The sequence below is a fragment of the Pteronotus mesoamericanus genome, unplaced genomic scaffold (genome assembly GCF_021234165.1).
Source record: "Pteronotus mesoamericanus isolate MK-2021 breed Mesoamerican mustached bat unplaced genomic scaffold, CSHL_Meso_final scaffold_408, whole genome shotgun sequence".
Taxonomy (NCBI): Eukaryota; Metazoa; Chordata; class Mammalia; order Chiroptera; family Mormoopidae; genus Pteronotus; species Pteronotus mesoamericanus.
Genome location: NW_026555315.1, coordinates 4,713,199 through 4,733,038, shown reverse-complemented (window position 1 = coordinate 4,733,038; position 19,840 = coordinate 4,713,199). Strand labels below are relative to the sequence as shown.

At 60.0% G+C, this 19,840-nt stretch overlaps 1 protein-coding gene across 2 annotated transcripts in view; it reads left to right on the top strand.

Annotated features, from left to right (window-relative positions):
* The window catches only part of TMEM104 (transmembrane protein 104), a 46,785-nt gene that overhangs the window by 8,307 nt on the left and 18,638 nt on the right, over window positions 1-19,840 (top strand). The window contains exons 4-8 of one of the 2 annotated variants that reach the window (XM_054593360.1): window positions 2,144-2,225; window positions 2,682-2,778; window positions 3,431-3,511; window positions 6,904-7,003; window positions 7,442-7,547. In XM_054593360.1, coding sequence (XP_054449335.1) covers window positions 2,144-2,225; window positions 2,682-2,778; window positions 3,431-3,511; window positions 6,904-7,003; window positions 7,442-7,547 — 466 coding nt within the window. Of the gene's footprint in view, window positions 1-2,143; window positions 2,226-2,681; window positions 2,779-3,430; window positions 3,512-6,903; window positions 7,004-7,438; window positions 7,548-19,840 lie in introns of both variants that reach the window. The other variant, XM_054593359.1, reaches the window with a different exon arrangement.

Genomic DNA, 19,840 nt, shown 5'->3' with positions numbered 1-19,840 from the left:
AGAATCTGACAGTCGTTGAAGGTGTCAGGGGAAATCAGTTGGTAATTTAGAATTTGTTTAAGGTGGTTCACAGCGTAAGGGGTAGACGCACGGCGGTAGACTCACGGCGTGCCCGTGGTCATTGCCCGCCAGGGCGCCCACTGCTTGAGCCAGGTCTGTGGGTCGAGAGGCCCTTCTTGGGCACCTGCCGAGGGACTCTAAGGTCGGCTTAGCCAGCGCCCCAGGCTAGTGGGGGATTTTGGAGTAAGCATTTCCAGGCCCTGAGCCAGGCAGGAATCTACCAGCTTTGACAAAGAGGTAGGAGGCAGCCCCAGAGACACCCCCTGGCCCCCCCCTCAGAGAGGTGGCGCCAGGCAGCGCTCGTAGGTACGAGGGGGCCCCGAGCAACACAAGGAGCCCCCTGAACATTCTCCTTTCTTTGGTGGGGAGACAAGTCGTAAGTAGTGAGGTAATAAGTAAGGGAACGGTGGGGTGAGGTAGAAGGTGACAAGCAAGGATGGATCAGCACCCCACAAAGTGTGGCGGGGTGGGGGGTGTTGGGAGGGTGGGGTCGTGGCCGTTTTAAGGTGGTCTCTGGTCACAGGGGGCGGCATTTAAGTAGATTAGAAGGAGGAAGGGGAGGGTACTCCTGGAAGAATGAAACAGTGTAGCCCCTGAAGCAAACTAAGACCCCAGAGGAGCTCAGTGGGATAGGAAAACACCCTCCTTTCTCAGTTTGTTCTGCATTTACTTTTGGGTGGGGGGGGGGGGGCCAGCGTTAGGGTGCTGTTGCTCATCATTACGTACTGCAAGCCTTGGCAGCCAAGGGCCCGAAACGTCCTTGTCCTTGTGTGATTCCACTGTCCCCTTTAAAGGACCTTCAGCCCAGGCAGCCATCTGAATGGGGAGTGATTGCTGGGGCCCAGGTGGGGGCCGCCATGCCCCCGCCTCGCTCAACCTGTTTGTGTTTGAACATGATCAATGAGTTGGCGCTGGGCAACCATGAGAAGCCTCTTTATGCCTTAATTAAGATTGATTTTACTTTTACTTCCAAAAAGAAGGGAAAATCTAAAGCCCTTAAAACGGTCACTTAGGCAAGATAATGAGAAGCGTTCCTAGGACGCGCTGGGCAGACAGGGATGGGAGTTTCAGAGCTGCCCCCCGCCCGCCATGGTGCGGATGTGGATTCAACTCCGGTCGCACCTGCCACCTGACTGCTGGGCTGAGCAGTCGGTCTAGGGCCCGCGACCGCGCTCCGGGGGCTCAGGGCCAAGCCCCACAGCGGAGCATGCTGGCCTCGAGAAGCAGGGCAATGAATGTCCTGCCCCGGGTTGCGCCCTGTCCCCAGCCGGGCGGCCGGCGGGGTGGAGCATCTCTCCGGTGCTGTGGGTGGGTGGACGGCCCCCTCACCCTCTGCTGACAAAGGCGCGCGCTCTGCACCTGTCGTCTGGGCCTCTCTGGTTTCTCTACAAGGAAAAGAAAGGGCGGTTTGTCACTCTAGTCTGACTTTTCAGCAAATGTCTGGGGCCGCCTCCCAAGCTCCCTTTTGATTCAGGCCACAAAAATGCAAGTTTATTTTAGTATTACCCAGGTTATTGGGAAAGTAAAAATACTGCCCCAAAAAGGCAGGGAGTGAGGGGGTGCAAGGGGCCAGGTTCCGAAGCCAGCGGTTCCTTCCTTTTCCCTTACTCCTGCCTGTGCTCCATTCAGGATCGTGTGTCCTTGGGACTGGACCACTGTCTGCGTCCCTGGCAAGGAGAGGCAGGAGCCGCCCGCCCCGCAGCCTCGGGAAGCCCCTTGAGAACAGCCTCCTCTTCCCGAACCAGAGCGCCAGTGGGGCCTGCCCTCCCACCTCTGCCCCAGCAGGTCCCCTTTGGTGCGCAGCACTACGTGGCCCTGTCACCTCTCTCCTGTGCGTCCGATTCCCGTTCTAAATGGGGACAGGGACGCCGAGGCAAGCCCACGGGGCGCCGCGTAAGCACACAGAGCTTCCTCCTGTTGGGCCAGCCCGCCCCGAGAGCCCTGGGAAACAGCTCTCAGGAGAGACAGTGCCTCTGCTGCTTGGTCGCCTCAGGTCTCACAGTGGCTTTTCCTTTCCCTTTGTCCCTCCTCCAACCCTCCTGCCTGCCTTTGGCAATTAATGCCCGCCTGCCACCCCCCGCAGCTTCGTGACGACCACCTTTGTGGTGGAGGCCATGGCCGCAGCCAACGCGCAGCTCCGCTGGAAGAGGACGGAAGCCCACCAGGTGCGTGTCGCCCTTGTCCCCGGGTGGGGCCTCCGTCCGCCTGTGTGCCGGGGTGGCACACAGCGGCCAGTCTCTTCCCTCCTGGGGAACGGGGGACCTGTGTCCATAGCACCGCTGGGGACCCTGTCCCTGAGCAGACGCTAACAGCCACCTAAGCTTACAGCACACACGCGGCTGCTGCTCCTTTTCATTCGTGTCGTGGGTCCCTCCTGCCCCGGCCTTGCGCCAGCTCGGTCCTTCTGAGCTTCTGCACCCAGGGACTGTGCTGCAGCTTTGGGCCCAACGTCCAAGTGGGTCTGCGCCTTCTCAAGTATGGAAGCATTGAGAGCTTCCTAATCAGATACCTTGTAGAAAGAAATAACAAAGGACGCAGGTTCTCCATTGTCGCGGGGCTTTTCTGTAGTAACGTAGTCCTTTCTCCTCACTTGTCGCCCCTTCCCCGACCACCCCTCTTAGGAGGAGGAAGATGACAACTCCTCCACAGCCTCTGACAGTGACAGTCTCACCCAGGACAACTACGAGCGGGCAGAGACGCGGCCCATCCTGTCTGTGCGTAAGTCTCGGGGTTCCAGCCCTCTGTGCTCCCCTGCAGCCCGCAGGGTCCCTTTCCACGGGGACAGGGCTGGGGGTTTCTGCAGGGACGCTACGACTTTCGCCAGCAGGTTGGTTCCCGGCAGGCACTGGGGTAGAGGAGGAGGAGCAGGGCTACGGGGCCCAGGGTGCAGGCTTCCCCCCCGCAACCCCAAGCTCCGACACTGAGTAGCGCCTGCAGCCTGGGCAGGTTTCTCAACCTCGGCCCCTCAGCCTCCTGCCTGTCCTGCTGCCCTGGATGGGGTTCATCACCTGGCCCGGAGCCCGGTGCACACTGGAAGCCGGAGTAAATGCAGGGTCTCTGGCTTCCCTCCTTCTGCCTGCACCCCCCCGCACACGCACCCACTCACCACCCCCCCCACCCCCCGCCCCGGCATGCCTGACAGTCCGTCCCTACCCCGGCCCAGCCAGAGCTAAGCATCCAGCGTCCCTTCTCACCCTGCAGCCAGTGTCTGTTTTCAGATGTTTCAAACAGGAGGCATTAGGAAAAGCTTTCTCAAGAGTTCGGAACTCTTGGGGATTTCATTATCCCGGAGGATTCAGCAGGCTCAGCAGCCCCCTCCAGAAGCCAAGTGTGCCAGCCATCTCCTCTCCCTTGTCCTTTGGCTCCACAGAGCGACGTGGATCTCTGAACCTCTTTGAAATCACAGACCGGGTGGAAATGGGACAGATGGCCTCCATGTTCTTCAATAAAGGTGTGCGTTCTTTGCAGGTGGGGCGTGGCTCGGGGAGAGCTAGTACTTCCTACTGACCATGGCACTTGGAATGAGGGGCCCCCGTCGGCGGCGATAGGGCAGGCGACAGGAGGCATGGGCTGATGGCCTGCTCCCAGTGTCCCGAGGGGCCGGCTGGCTGAGCGGCCCAGACGGCGTCGAGTGTTCTTGGGTTCCTCCTCATTTGTCGGCATTCGGAATAGAAAGTGGCTCCTTACCTCCTACCAAACGTAGAGGTCAGGAATCCTAAGCAGGTTTTCAAGGAAGGAAACCCACAGAGGCTGGATGGTCATTTTGTGCCTTTTGCTTGGTTGCTTCTGACTTGTCTCTCTCTTCTTCTGGAGTCTTCCGTGTAGGACAACACAGAGCAGCTGCCTTGGAGGCTCTGCTGCACCTGTTTCTGCCTGGCTCTTCCTGGTGGCCAGCAGAGGGCGCTGGGAGCCCAGACACAGGTCTGCCGTGTGGCGTCTGCGTGTCTAATCACCTCTCCCCACCTTCTACCTGCTGCTCGTTAGGGGCTTGGCTAGAAGCTGAAAGGATCCCACCCAGCTTAGGCGCTGGGTTGTTGGGTGTTTCAACAACATCTTATACTGCCATCATAAATCTTGTTCTTTTGGAAAATGAGCTCTTTAAGAGTTTAGTGATTTGATGCCCAAACCCATTTTTCCTTTATAGAGTCAGACACACCTTGAGGAATTCTTGCCCCCACAGTCACCCTGGGAGACTCTCCTGCCCCTGAGTCACTGCCCCTGCTGCAGAGGGGTGTGTGGCCACCAGTTCTTATCTGTCCTCAGTGTGGCTGCACTAACTGAGAGCTGGTGGGGCAGGGGGTGTGTAGGAATTGGAAGCTTGTTGGCTGTTTTTAGGATATTGAGAATTCTGCTTACCCTTGGTGGTGTGATTTGACTGTCTAGTCTGAAAGAGTGCGATCATCCACCAAAGGCTGCCCGAGGGTCTGTTCTGTCCCCCCCACCAGCCTCGTAGGGGCTTCTGGAATCTGTGAAACCAGCCTGGCCATGTCTGCCCGCTTCTCTTCCCTGGGCTGTTCCACCTCCACCACTCGCAGCCTCGTTAGGCTGAGATAGGAAAGCGTAAACATTTCTTCCCAGGTGCCGTGTGCACTCTCCTTCCTAATGCAAGCTTTTGAAATAAAATGTGCACTGACAGGCAGATGTGTACCTTTTAAATGTCGCTCCTGATTTTCATGCTTTATAGTCTGCCCTGATTTCTTAAAGAATTTGAGGAACTTGGGGTTTTGTTTTGTCTTCCCTTCCACATGGACTAGATTCCTAATTTGCTTAAATTGAATAGAAAATAAGCACAGCCCTGGTTGATGTGATTCGGTGGATTGAGTGCTGATCTGCGAACCGAAAGGTCGCTGGTTCAGTTCCCAGTCAGGGCACAAGCCTGGGTTGCAGACCAGGTCCCTGGTTGGGGACGTGCAAGAAGCAACTGATTGATGTGTCTTGCACACATTGATGTTTCTCTCCATCTCTTTCTCCCTCTCTTTCCCCTCTCTCTCTAAAAATAAATAAATCTTTGGGGGAAAAAAAAAAAGGGAGGACAAAGAAAATAAGCACATTAGCGAGAAGAGGCTCGTACTTAGCGGAAGCGTCTCCCCGTCTGCTCCAGGGCTTCTCAGACTTGGCGCCGGGGCCGTCAGGGCCGGAGCACTCTGTCGTGGGGCCCGTCCTGCGCGTTGTCAGATGCTGAGGAGCATTTTTGCCCTCTGCACACTCGTTGCCAGCAGTGCCTCCCAGTTACGACCACCAGAAGTGTCCTCAGACATTGTCAAATGCCCCCCAGCCAGGGTCACGGGACAGAATTGCCCTGGTTGAAAACCACTGCTCTGCCCTATTCCCAGTTCACAATTGTCGCCTTCCCCTTTAGAAGGGCTGCCCCCTCCACAAAAGGCTCCCTGGGAATCCAGACTCATTTCTTGTCATTTAGAAATGCCAGGCCTCGTCATTGCTGTCCTCTCAGGAAATTCATTGATCCTCCCATATTGTGTTTAGTAATGAAATTCATTGATCAGGGTGGGCCAGCAGCAGTTCATAAGCAGAGCTGACACTGGGCCCCTGGGCAGGCAGAGGAAAGGTTGGGGGTGGGGAAGGGACGGTACCGCCCCGCAGAGGGCACTGGGGTCGGAGCAGAAAGACAAGCCGGGGTGCAGGCTCTCCCTGGGTCCTGGGGGCGAGTGGCAGGCAGACCCCAGGGGCCACCGAGCCTGGACAGCAAGCCTGTCTGGGGCCCTCCTGGGTTCTTCCAGAGCCATTTTCTCCTGGTCTTTTTCTCCTCAGACTCCTAGGAGCAGAGCCGACTTCAAATAGCCCAGGAAAAACATGTCCCCAGCTTTCCTCTGGGAACCCCGGAGGTCTTTCTAAGCCACCAGCATTAGAAGGGAACTGTCACTTCATTTTCTTTCTGTTTCCAGCAAAGCTAGCGGCTCGAGACCAGTGGCATCAAAAGGAGCCGTCAGTCCGAATGGGAGTTTGAGTCGGGCTGTCGGGGCTCTGACCCTGAGGTCGCAGGGCCCAGACACTTTTCCAGAGTCCTTGTGGCTGTGGTTCATAGGGCATTTGACATAGGTGGTGTCCCCACTGTAGAGAATTGGGACGGTCAGGGCTCAGGGCGGGTCGGGAAGTGAGAGGAATGGAACCAGGACCAGCGCCTGCACTCCCAGCTCTTAGTTCTGGCCCCTCCTGGCAGAAGCGGGGACCAGGATTTGCCTCCAAAGAGGGAGTGTCCCCCACACCTGCTTCTGCACATGAGGAGGAGGTGAGCCCGCCGTGAGCTCCGCCCCTGCTGTTCCCACTCCCCTGCCCCTCCAGCGCTTGGCATTTATTTGGCCTTTGGAAATCAAGGGCTTTTACTCTCTTGATTTCAGTGTCAGAAGCTGGGCTGTCTCCTGTTACCGTCTCTGTGCCTTTCAGGTCCTCGGCAGCACTCTTTTGTCTTAGAGCCTGTGTGTGGCTTTGAAGGGTCCCTGGCCGGGACCCCTCTCCTCCTCCTCCCCCCCCCCCTTCCCCTTCCCCTTCCCCAGGCGCCCTGTCCTGGGCCTGAAGGCCCCTCTGGTTCCGCCCCAGCCAGTCCACCTCACACTCACCTGCCACCTGTCTGGATTCAGAGCATCTCCAGGCCTCAGCGCCCTCTCAGGTGAAGGTCGTGGGCAGGTGTGTCTCCCACCAGCATTACAGTGTAGCCAGAACAAGAAATAGGACTTTGGGGTCTTTTTCTCATTCTTTTTGGAAGACACAAGCCGCCTGGAGAACCAAAAGCCGTGTTAGGGGTAGAACGGGACTCCTCACCAAAGAACGCAGACGCCTCCCGGTGGCTCCCTGACCGATGACCGTGGATGACTTTGTTCCTTTCAGTGGGGGTCAACTTGTTCTACTTCTGCATCATCATTTACCTGTACGGGGACCTGGCCATCTATGCTGCTGCCGTGCCCTTCTCCCTCATGCAGGTGTCCTGGTGAGTGTCCCCTCGCCCCCACCGTCGTGTAGCCTTGGGCCTCCTCGGGTGGCCAGGGCAGAGTTTTCAGGGTGAAGACACGCCACCAAGGGATCCATCAGCACCTAAAGGATGTAGGCACCCGAGGTCTTTTCTACACGGCCACAGCCAGCTGTGCGTTCTGTCCTTCAGAGACGCGCTCCGCACTGCTGTCCCCTGCCCTGCCCTATTGGGAAGGCGACAAGGAGCCCCCAGAGGCTTCTGACAGTGCGACAGGAGCAAGTGTGGACGCGTCCTGACAGACAGGACGCTGCGGTCGTGGGCAGTGGGATTGTTGGACCGAAAGCAGCTGTGGCGGGGCGGAGGTTCAGTGGTTGCCGGTAATTAGTAACGTTGCGCTCTGTGCGCTTCCGGCCGAGCACGGAGGCCACTCTGAGCCACTGTTCTCTTCCTCAGCAGCGCCACTGGCAACGACTCCTGCGGGGTGGAGGCCGACGCCAAGTACAATGACACGGACCCGTGCTGGGGGCCGCTGCGCCGCGTGGACGCCTACCGCATCTACCTGGTGAGTGGCCCAGCCTCTGCGCTGCCGCGCCGCCCGCCTCGGGCCGCCAGAGGCCGAGCGCCGCCTTCCGCCTCTGCCAGGGCCGTCGCAGAGAAAGGTGTGCGCGACCCCGCGCCCTGGCTGATGGCCGGGGCCCTGACCCTGGGCAGAAAAGGCACCGTGTCTCACAGACTCGAGCCTGGAGAGGCCAGCGCCCAGGCCTCCATCACCTGTGGTCTGGAGTCGGCGTCTGGGTCTTTGCCAGCTCCAGGGCGGTGGACTCTCACAAACCTCGCTCAGGGTTTAGGGGCGCTCTTATCAAAGCGCTGCGAGAGGCGTGGATTCTCGGAGACTTTCTGTGCTTTGACCTCGCTCCCAGCTGGTGCATGCGGACAGACGTCAGCTTTCCTGACTGGGCAGGCAAGACTGAGCCGCCCTGCGGCCGCCCCTGAATACAGACTGACTCTCCACGCAGGGAAGGGTCAGCCCGGCTCTCTCCTTGTCTTCCCTGCTCCCCGCTGCCACCTAGGGAAGATGATGAATCTCCAGGCTCCTCTTTGATTGCTTTGTGCCCTGGGCGGGGGCGGAGGGGAGAAGAAGTAATAAGATACAAAACCAGACAGTTATTTATCTCTGCCTGCTTTGCAGGCAGGACTCAGCAATGTTTCCCTTTCCCTTTTGCAGTATCTATTAATATTCTGCTTCCTCTTGGTCCTCCTCAGCCCTGACACAAATTTAGGTGTGCCAGGTGACACACAGTTTGACACGTGGTCACTTTGCTGATTTGGAGGCGGGGGCAGGGCAGGGAGAGAGCTAAGCGTTTCCGGGAGTCGGCCTCTTGACTTAATTACGCCTCTCCTGGCGGAGGTTTCCACAGGCCCAGACAGCGTAGCGTTTGGGTCTGGATTCGTTAACCCCCACGGCTGCTGAGTGGCTGTTGGCCCTCGCCGCCCCGTCCCGTGGACCTGCCAGAGGGGTGCCCCAACCTGAGAGAGCTGCCTTCCTCTGGGGGCAGCCATTGCGTCGGACGGTCTGCGCTCTGCTCGAGAATGCAGCTCCGGCTGAGAGTGGTCTGGGAGCAGAACTGTATCTGCGCTCCCCCTCCCCAGGCGCCGTGGCAATTTGGCAGCAAATTGACTTCCTGGCCCCCTTCCCCACTGTCCCTCCTGGGGGGTGAGCAGAGTAACTGGCGTGTCAGCCTCTTCGCATGCCAGCAGACCGCGACTGATAAAACTAGCCAGAGCGTCCCTAAGTGTAGCATCCCATCTGGATTGCTGGCTGGCACGGGCGGGAGGAGGTGGAGGACGGGGTCTGGGAGGCTGGGCACTGGCAGGGGAGCAGGTCCCGGGCAGAGGGACGGCAGCAGAGCCCCTCAGGTGGCTTCTGCCCGGGGAGGTCTGCGGCCTCTCCTGTCACATTCCCCGGCCAGCGAAGAGATGGGGGGCCCTGGGAATACTGGCAGCTGACATTGGCCAGGTAGATTCTTTAGAAGCCTTATTATTGCCTTATTAAGTCACTCCTTCACCTATTCCTGTAAACCTTCCACGTGATGGAAGCTGCGCTCCCTGAATCTCAATAACTCCCCACAGAGCAGAAGGGACCCCTCAGAAAGCAGCCCGGCGTTAATTGCTGCCTCCGTCTCCCAGATGCTGCACTTCGAACTCATAAAGCTAATGGCCACCAGGCCTGCAAGAGCTGCGGGCCCAGGGAGGGAAGGGCGAGTGACAGCAGCCTGTGCTCTCCGGGTCCTCTCTGCGTTCTCGCTGCCCTCCTTCACCGCCCCCCTCCACCCCCCGCTGCAGGACGCTTTGGTTTGCTGGAAGGTTTTCGATTCGGATGTATTTTTTTGCCTGGTTTGGAGGACTTCAAGGCAGATGGACCTTCCCTTTGTCTCTGAAGTTACTTTACAACTTTGCACATGTCTCTCAGGGTCCCTGGCTTCTGCAGGACAGTGTATCTTGATCCTAAATACTGGGCCCTCTTCGGCCCTTTCCTTAAGGTCAAGGGGCACAGCAAGCGGAGAAGGGGTTGGCGGGTGGGGGTTCCCTTCCCGGGTCCTGGGCTCGCTGTTGCCAGCAGTGATGGCCTCTTCCCAAGCGACCTCTTCGGGTCATGGGGCAGAGGGCTGTCCCTTCTCCTTGCCCCCCAGGCATCACGTTCAGGAGATCCTCTTCCCTTCTAGAGACTCCTGTGCCCCTTTCTGCCAGCTCTTCTGATTTTGCTGCCAGCCAGACCTCCCCAGATGTCGGGCAAGGTGGTGAGCGGGTGTAAAGCGCCCTCTGACCCTGGGCAGTCGCCTCGCCGGCTTGGGGTGGTAGCTTCCCTGTCTGGGCCTGCATGTTTGAAAGGGCCACCTCCTGGCCACTCCTTCATTGCTATTCCGGGACAGTATGTTCTGGGGGATAAAGATACAGGCTTTTGTTTTATGGCTTAATTTTCAGAACGTCCTCTGGAAACAGTCTCTCCTGTGTCTTCCTGGGAGTGCTGAGGTGCACACGCGAAATGAGAGCATTGAGGGATTAGCTCTGTCCAGAGTCTGGTCTGTGAGGAGCCTCAGGGCCCCTTCATCAAGGGCGCTTTCTCCACCAGCAGCTCCCGGCCACCTCTCCGAGCCCTTGACCTTAACAAATGGAGAACCCCTCCGTGCCCCCTGCACCCCGCGACCCCCACCCACAGCCTGCGATCACAGTGCCGCTGATGAGTCAGCTTCCCCCCTCCTTCCTCCGAGGGGCTGCTTAGAGCACCATGAGGGGGGGATCTTGTGAGTTCCATGTGCCCTCCAGGGCGTCCCAGCCAGTGGCCGCAGCTGGGGTCAGCCGTGACCTCCGCCCTGTTAGGAAGACCCATGAGAATTGCCATCAGGACCTGTTTTGAGCAGGCCTCGGATCCCCGGGACCCCCCAGTGTCCTCCCTGCTCCTTTGAAGAATCAAATAGGAAAGTGTTTGGTGCGCCAACTCCCCAGTCCCAACCTTGCCCCCGGCCGGGGCCTCTCGGGGTTCTTTCTGCAGAGCGTCTCGGGCCCTGGGAGCCAAGCCGGGCTTTAGCATCTCATTCTTTCCCCTGCCATGAGCAGGGGCCAGGGGCCAGGGGCCGCCGGGGAAGCGACGGGCTTGCATGTGAATCAGTCCTGTCTGGAATCAGGCTGTCTCAAGTGCCTGGGAAATAGGACATGCGTCACAGTCCCCTGGAGTCAAGGACACAGCCAAGCACTCTTGTCGCACTTCCTCACCCCTCGGTGCTTCCCAGCCTGTCACTCACCTCTCCTTCCCAGGGCCTGGGCCCCGTCCCTGCCTCCTCCTTGGGAGTGTCAGAGGCGAGCCCTGGGGGTGCAGTGGGGCTCCCCAAGTGCTGAAGACTCCTAGCCATTCACAGGAGTGGCATCTGCCACTTGCAGGTGGACAGATGCTGCCAGGTCACTGGCAGCCCACCAGGCACCGGCCACGCAGAGCCGGGAGCGCCGATGGCAGGAGGGAGCCTGTCTTGCCCGGAGACTGGGCCACAAACAGGCAATACTGAGCGGGCGGCCCCTCGTGGGCTGCCTGGGAACAGGAGAGGGTCGTCCGGCCTTGCCATCCCACGTCAAACGTGCGAGCTGTGAGACCCACCTCTGGGCACGGGCAGCCAGAGAGAGAGATGTGGCCTCCAAGTGCCCCGTAGATGGCCTGCCAGCCTCCACCAGACAGGGAGGTTCTCCCCAAACTCCCTCCGGACAGCCCCTTGAAGGAGCGGGTGTGCCGTGGAGGTCTCAGGGGGAGTTCTGTCTGCTGGACTCTGCCTCTCCCTAGAGCAGTGGGAAGGCTGGGGACCGGGCTCAAGCCTTCCCCGGGCGCCTGGTTCCTCCTCCTCTGCCAGGAGGCGTGCTCCCCGATCCGGCCCTGGCTCCGTCTCACGCAGCAACACTGGGCTCTGCCTGTCCCCAACACTTACAATCATGAGCAGCCCTCTTTTTAAAACCGACTGGTCTCTTCTACCAGCAGCCCCGTCTGAGGGGGAAACATCCTTTTGGGAGTGGAGAAGGGAGTGAGGCACCCCCAGGGCAGAGGCGTGCCAAGCGGCGACTGGTCCTGTTGTGGTTTGTCTTCCACCTATGTGGCCTGTTACCAGCTACTCTCATTCCTGCTCTGGTCCTCCAGGCCACACGGCGAGGTCCGTGACATCATCCCACTTTCCAGCAGAGAAAGCTGAGGCTTGGAGGCTGTGACTTCCCCAGGGCCACAGAGCTGAGACAGAGACAGCAGCCAGCTCTTCGGGCTCTTGGCCACGTCCCACGGTCCTGGTGACACAGGCTTGCTCAGCTGGTGGGCAGCCCTGCGGCCAGGCCTGGGGGTTGGGCACGCTGGTTCCTCGGCCTTGGAGCGTGCTGTTGGCGGGAGGTTGGGGCCACGCTGCCAGAGGAAGTGTCTGTGCAGTGATCCGTGTCTGCACATCCTGCGCGTCCGCCTCATCGATTTGCTGTCTCTCTTGCCGCTCCTTACTGGCTCCTAGACGGGGAAGCAGGCTTCTCCCGTCCACTCAAGCAGCGTTGGAATTTGAGGCAGCTCCCAAGGACGTCTCCCTTCCCCTTGCACGGTCCTCCTCTGTTCTTTCACGGCAGCCGCTGTGCCCTGGGGCCATGGCCTCTGCTAATAAGTGGGTCACCGCTGCCAGCACTTGAATATTTGCTCTCACCAGTTCTGGGCCAGGAGGTGGCCTGGAGGCCCTCAGAACCGGGGAGGAGGGAGGTCCATGGGGAGCGTGCTCTCGCAGCAGCAGTGACCTCGCGGGACTTGGGAGCTCTTGGGGACACTGCTGCAGTGGGATACGCGGCCCCCATGTCTGTGCAGCGTCGGGACGCCGGAGTGGAGTGAGGCGCGGGCAGCTGCGAAGGCCGCCCACAGCCGCCCCGGAGGGCTGGGGACTGGCAGGGCGGGCGCGCCGTCCTCGTGGAGGGTCTGCGGGGCGGCTGTCGGGGGCACAGTGGGGTCCCAAGCCCCGCAGACGGGCCCGGGGCAGCCTCCCCTCTCTGGTGGGCGATGCCCCCCTCCATGGGAAATAAGCTAAGAGGAGGTTTCTGGTTGCCTGGGGATGGGACAGTGTCGCTTACAGGATCTGGGACACCCAAGCACCTCCTTCAGAGGGTGGTGACTGTTGGGGACCCACCAGGAAGCCCAGAGAAACGCATCTTTTTCCTTTTCCTTTTAGTTCTTCCTCCCACAATGTGCTTTCTGTCGCCGCCTCCTCATTCCATTCTGGAGGCAACAGCAAGGCCGGTGTCTCCTTGCCCGTCACCCTTTTCTCCCCACTCCCCCGTGGGAAGGTGCCGGGCACCCTGGCTGACCCCGCAGATGTGCGGGTGGAGCAGCTCTCCTGAGGTGGCCGGGTGGTGGTCCGCAGGGTCTTCAGCCAGCTCCTCTGTCTGTGTGGGCACGAGCCGCTGGGAGGACCCCTGTCCCGGCGACCAGCTCCCCGCCACCCCCACACCCCCGCCATGTACTCGGCCCCTGCTTGCATTCCATGATGCTGGGTCTCAGGAGAGTGTGAGTTTCTGCGTGTGCCCCCTACCCAAATGGCCTGGGTCTCTAATGTGGAGCGAACTCCAGCTTCAAACAGCGACCAGTGCCCAGATTGAAATGACTGACTTGAAAGGATCAGCTGGTCTTTCTTTTTCAAGAAAATCAATACTACAGGGACAGGCCTGTGTTTTCCTTTCTGTCTTTTGTTTCCCCCTATGGGGCTGTCTGTCTGTCACGTCGCAGGAATGGCTTCCTGGATTTCAGGGTGCGTTCCCGCTCCCGGCCCCAGCCCTCCCTCAAAGAAATTCAGTTGCTCTGCCACTCACTCCAGCACTGTGGTCTGCCCAGCGAATTCCTGCCCAGAGAGCCTATGAGCCCCCGCTCTCTCGTCACCCCCCGTGCGCTGCTGTCTGGGCACAGCCTCCGAGCCGTCCCCAGCGCCTTCCCAGCTGTGGCCCAGCGTTGCTCTGGACCAGCCTCACCTGTCCCAGGAGACCTGGGCAGCACCTCCCTGGGCCTCAGGGACCCCTGTGAGCCCCCCTCCTGTCCAAGGCCCCAGCGCCTTTGGGCGTTTGGCGACAGCTTCCTCCAGCTCAGGGAGAGGACTGTTGTTATGTTAACGCGGCTCCCGGGGACATGGGTCCTGTCCGCTGGCATTAGGCCCACCATCCATCACGCCCCACCTCTGCCGCAGCCAGTGCCTGACACACCAGCTTGGAGGACGACGCTCAGTCCCCCGATCCCCTTCTCCACGCTCCCAGGAAGGACACCAGCTTATGGGAATCTGGGTCACAAGTCCGTAGGAACGGTCTCTGTGGGACAATCTCCGCCCCTCCCCCAAGCCTTAGAAGCTGCTCTTTGGCATGAGCTGGGCTCTCCCAGGTCCTGCTGGGTAAAGGGAATGTGGTTCTGGTTCCCAAGCCAGGGGCTCTGCCAGCCCCCGCCCCCACAGTGCCAGTTCCAGTGTGTCTCTGCCCCTGTGAGAACAGCCTGGACCCCCCCTCACCCCGACCTGTTATCTGGAAAGGAATGGGCACATCTGGCAAAAACCACTCGCCCAGGGCGAGCCAGATTTATTCCTGGGCACGTGGAGAAGGGTTAGTGGGGCTCGTCTGGGTTCTCACCCTTTCACGCCGCCCCCATCCCCGAGTTCACCCAGAGGAGGACATCAAGACAGGGACGTCACCTTGGTGCCCTAACCCTGCCACCCCCCCCCCGCCAAGTATACGCAGCAACTCCTAATAAACCCCGTCATATGAAAATCCAAGAGTATAAGACAAATTGCAGGGGGTGGGGGGCTGCATTACAAGACGAAAGCTACTTTACAGGGGGACGCGCCACAGGTTTCTCTTAAGTGCTTCATTTCCCCTGGTGCGTCTGAAATGTTCCTCTGTGAGAATGAAGCCTTTGTAAATAAAACTTTCAGAGGCCCATCTCTTGTGTATGAGGAGGTGCCCCCACGTTCACGTGCAAAAATGCAGAAGCCTGAGGCCCAGTTCACGTGGAAACAGGCAGCGTGGGGTGGCGGGGAGCAGGGCGGCAGCCCCCTGTAAGGGAGACGCGGGGCAAGCTTGGGGGAGCTTAAGTGCACACCCGCGGCCGACACTCACGCACAGGCCACTGCTGCGGCTGGGACGCTTCCAAATAGGCCTCCGCGGGGAGCGCTCGTCCCTGCTGGGGACCTTCTGTGCTACGCTTTTTCAGGACTGTTTTTATCCTGCTCCGCAGCAATCGCAGGCAGGCCCAGAGCGCGAGGCCTAAGCCCCGTATCTGTGAGTGGCCCCGTCGGGGTGCAAGCCTGGCGCCCCTGGTTGCTGACCCATCGTGCGTTCAATCTTTTCCCCCCAAGAAGCTGCTCCAGGCAGACTCCCAAAGTGCTGCAGCGCGGGCCATCGCCGCGCTCTGCAGCCCTCCCAGCCCCCACCCCGCTTCCAGTTCTCCCATTTCTGGGCCCAGAGCTAAAGCGACTGTGCTCTTTAAGGAAATGTTCCAATTGTTCATTTCAGATCCCCTATGCCCCCCCCCCCCCAAAAAAAAGAAAAAACAGTAGTCTAAGGAATCCAGCAACCTCCCAGTAGTTTTAAGTAACCTGGATGTCCTTAAGTATTTTGTGCTAATAGAGTGTTCTTAAGTACTTTGGACTGATGAATGAAAACTCTATGCCAAACCCTTTCCCCCCTCCGGCTGCGTGTCTCCGGGTGCTCCGTGTCCATAGGTGGGTGCAGGGTGCATTCAACAGCCCTGCAGAACTTCACGAGGCTGTGCCGCTTCCTGGGCGGCGCTCACTCTGGCTACAGGATGTCTATTATAAGCAGAATCTGGTGTCTTTCTAAATGGCGCCCCAGGGCCTTGGCAGTAATTGTTTAATTAAATAAAGCACTACTTCCAAAGTAATAACCATGCGCCTCCACGGTGCCGGTGCCCCAGCCAGCGCGCTGCCCTGCAGACCGTGCAGAGTGCAGGTGTGGGCACCGTCTCCAGGCTGCAGGCTGGCCCTGAGGGGACAGCGGAGCGGAGGACCCCAGAGGGTTCCCGGGAGCTAGAGAAAGGTGCCTGGGATGGAGCATGATGGGCATGAGGCAGAGGAGAACAGTTAGGGCACACATGAATAACTAACTGCCGATTAATTAGCATGAGCTCGGGATTTCTTGCGGGATTAGTCAGGAATAGACAAGGTCCATTTTAATAAGCCTTCAAGTGCAGAGGGAGGTGCTGCCCAGCAGATGCTGTGCAGCAGGTGTGAATCCAGGGGTACAGAGCATGCGGGACATAGCGACTTAGGCCAAGAACTTCTTGCAGCCGCAGATTGAGACATTCTCCGAAAACCTTGACCGGGCAGGGAAGAGACTGCTAGGCCAGGCGTCAGGAGCTGACCAGGGCTGGGAGTCTGTGTGCCGTCCACGCAGCTCTGGCGCCTTCCTCCTCACCGATGCAGGGAGGCTGATCTCCACCCAAAAGACAGGAATCGAGCCCCCCGAAACACAGCCCAGCCGGCCCCGCTCCCCGGATCAGCAGGAGGGGCCTCCACTGTGTCTCACAGTCTGGCCCCGGACCCGCTGGCACGAGAAGATTGCCCTTGGGCATGTACTAGGCACGGATACTCCTGGGTCGTGGCCCCGCCTAATGTAGCAGTCTGAGGCCCAGGGAATTGCATTTTCAACCAGTATGGGGACGACTCTGTGTCCTGTCCCCTCGGAGGACTGACCCTCGCCGGCGTAAACGGTGTCGCCTGCCCTGGTTTCCCTTAGGGAACGGCTCCCGAGCCGTGTCGGGGCGGCCACAGTCGGAGACCTCCCGCGCCTTGCCTTGTCCAGGGACAGGCAGCGGCCAGGCGGCCTCGGGCCTCCAGCCCGGCGTCATCCCTCACACGCTGGAGCGGCCGCCTCAGGGCTTTGGTGCCCACAAGCAGCATCCCTCCTGCTCCGATCAGCCGCTTTCAGACTGCGAGTGTCCCCAAGAGAAAAGGGCTCCAGCAGCACCCCTTTGCCAGTGGCTGCTTTGTTACCTGGGCCCACAGGTCCCTCCTGGGTCCCTGTGGACCGTGCTCTGGGCTTCTCCTTGGAGCCCACAGTGTGTCAGCCCCCAGGGGCCTCACTCTGGCTGTGGACTAGGGAGGAAGCCAGGGCTGCTGGTGTGATTTCTTACACCCCGTTGGACAGAACACGTTTGTCCGCCGGCCTGACTGCTGCCCCCCACTTACCCGCCTCCAAGGTTACTCAGTGCCGGAAAGGAGCCCGCTCCAGCCCTGCTCTGTTGGGTCTATTTCGAGGCCGCACGTCAGCAGGGGAAGGGGCGGAGCCAGCTCGACCTGTGCACTGCTCTCTGCAGGGCTCCCGTGTCCTGGGCACCTGACTCCCTCCCCCGCCTTCCAGCACAGAGACGGGCGGTGGCATGGGGCGAGGAGGGAGCAGCGAGAGCAGCTGCCGTGATCACCTGGCCCCTCTCCTCAGGCGCAGACACCAGGCAGTTGAGGTGACAGAGGGCGGTGACTCTGCCCCCTCCCCAGGGGCACCAGGAGCAGTTGGGTGGATTCCTGTAAGTGACTGGAGAGGCAGACAGCCCACAGACCCTGAGCTCCAGGGGCAGACACGGTCCCCGCCCAGAGCACCTAGGAGCCGAGTTCCCCACAGGGTCGGGGGGATGCTTTTTTCCAAGGGGCTGAGGTGCAGGACTGATGGCCCAGAGGCACCACGCCTCCCGAGTCCTCTCACGCTGAGGACCTGGAAGGACCAGTTGCCCCCAATTGCCCCCAGCCCCGACTGCCATTTCCCAGCCCCAGGGCACAGGCCAGGCAAGGTGGATGCCTCCAGCTCCCCGGGTGTGCAAGGCCACCCCCAGTTCCTCCCCGGCCGAGCTCCCCAGGAACCGCCCTAGGCACGTAACGCCACGTAGCCACCCTCTCCCTTCGCGGGTTTTCTGCACAAATAGACTGCGACACAGCTGGTTTGATCCTCCGTGCAGAGGCCTCCTTGGCTACCGGGGGAGCCAGGAGACCGAGCCTCGGTGCCCAAGGACGTTTTCTTCGTTGCACCTGCTCACTCAGCCCAAGGAGATGCCTGGTTCTTCCCCCGCTGCGCGCCCCTCGCTCACCTTCCCCTTGCATCAGAGTCCAACGAGCACTTACTTATTCCAGACTGGACTCGGGGCCCTTGCCCTGTGACACCTACAGCCCTCTCGCCTGCCCTCACCCCTGCCACGGTGTTCCTGGGACTTTTATTCGCTTCTATACGTGTTCAGCTGCTCTGCCTCGCTGTGAGCGCCTCGAGGGCAGGGCTCTGCCTGCAGCAGCGTGGGGCCTCACACAGGGGTGCAGGGTTGCTGCGTGCTTGTTGGAATGAACGGGACCACCCTTGGGTGGACCACTACCACTGGGCCGGCAGGCAAGTCCCTCCATCCGCCCTGGGGCCTGCTCACTACAGCTGGCGGCCACCACTCCAGCAGAAAACCTCCTGTCCAGCTGGCCCCTCCTTCCCTAGAGGCCCCATCACTCTCTGCGCCTCACTGAAGACAGAAGCCACTCCTCAGCCAGGCCTCAGGGACACCTGTCTTTGGGGGCGGGAGGCGGAGGGGAGTAATTGGAAGCAGGCCGTGGGCCAGGAGCGGAGGCGGGCTCACCGCCTGCCGCGTTCTTGGCCGTCTCTGGTGCCTGGGGTACGAGCCGCGAGGTACCAGGACAGGCGCCTGCCCCACAGGCAGACCCATTCCTCTGGGCAGAGCCCCCACATCCCACAGCCCCACACACGCACGCACCCTCTGTCCCTGCCCGCCCCTTGTCCTCCTTGTCAGAGCCCGCCTCATCCAAGGGCAAACCTCCGTCTTTCCACCTGGACACAGGCGTGTGGACTTCGTCACCCTCTTTCACTCTGTGAGGAGCCAGGCTGCCTTTTATGAACCCCGGTGGCTTATAATCATTGATTGACTGTTTGGGTTTTCCACAATATTTATCTTCTTCCCCCAAACCACAAAGGTTGCAGCTTTGGCACCAAATCCTTGGGAATCTGCCCACCATCGGGTACCATCTGGCCTCTCAGCTGACAAAGAGAACACAGGCACACAGTGTTGTCCAATGAGAAGGCAAGGGGGGCAGCAGCAGACAGGCCAGGCGGACGCCACTAGACCAGTCCAGCCCCTGAGGGTGTGGGGCGGGTGCTGGAGAGCCTCCTCCTCCAGGGCGTCCTCTAGGGCTGCGGTGAAGGCTTCCAGAGGGACTGGGCCTGGATATGAAAAGCCGAGTTCTGGTCGCAGCTGCATCCCAGCCGATACGAGATGTTGGACTGGTTGCTTAATGCCCCTCAACCCCCGTTTTCTAAAATGGAGACAATACTCAGTCTGTACGGCGTTAGGGTTAAAAAGCGACCTTAGATGGGAGGCGGCGGCATGTCGGGCGCACAGGTCATGCTCAGTGACGTGAGCTCCTGTGCCGGGTCTCCCAGCCTCGCCCCCCCCCTGCCGCCCCCTGCTGGTGGCCCTGTGTACAGTGAGGAGCTGCGCGGTTCTGGGGACAGAGGGGCCTTGTGGAAGCCGAGCTCCCTCCCTGCCAGCAGCCCTCCCTCAGAGTGCGGCCCAGCCACCTCCCAGTGGGGCTTGGAGAGGGCGCGGGGGCCGCTACCTCATCCGGGTGTCCGGGGCCTGTCCTAGTTCCCAAGGTGGGGGCCACAGCATCCTGCGTTCTGGAGAGACATGGGCTCCCCCCAGCACACGAGCCGTTGCCCGGCGGTGCAGGGCCAGGCCACCTCCTGGTGCCACAGGAGCCCTCGGGGTCGGGGGGCTTTTCCTCCCTCCCAGGCAGCTCCTCTCCCCTCATCTTGAAAGCTGAGTCAAGCGGCCAGGCTCACCCTAAGAAACCCTGCTGCTCCATGAGAGAGGCCTGTGGCCGGTTTCTGGCCTTTCTTTATCTCTGTCTATGAGTCAGGGAGGCTACGTGCTCGAGTTGTTTATTTATTTATTTATTTTTATTCATTCATTCATTTATTTATTTGCCTCCCAGAGCAAACACCATAAAAGAACGGTTACAAACCTTGGGTCCCTAACCAACAATTTCTGTCTCGCCTAAGTAGGGCAGAGGGTGTCTAGAGAAGGTTCAGAAAAAGAAATGATTTGGATTTCCAGTTGCCTTGAAAAAGGGGAGGCAGAGATTTTGAGGAAGGAGCCTGGGGACGTTCCCAGCTGTCAAACCATCAAGGGTGAGTGGCAGGGAGCCACAGAGAGAGCCCAGAGCTGCCCTCCCCGTGCCCTGGGTGACTCGGGGATGACAGGGTTGAGGACGCCCCTCCCGCCCCGGGCTCCTTGAGAGCTGGTGAGCGGTGATTCAGGGGCCTGGG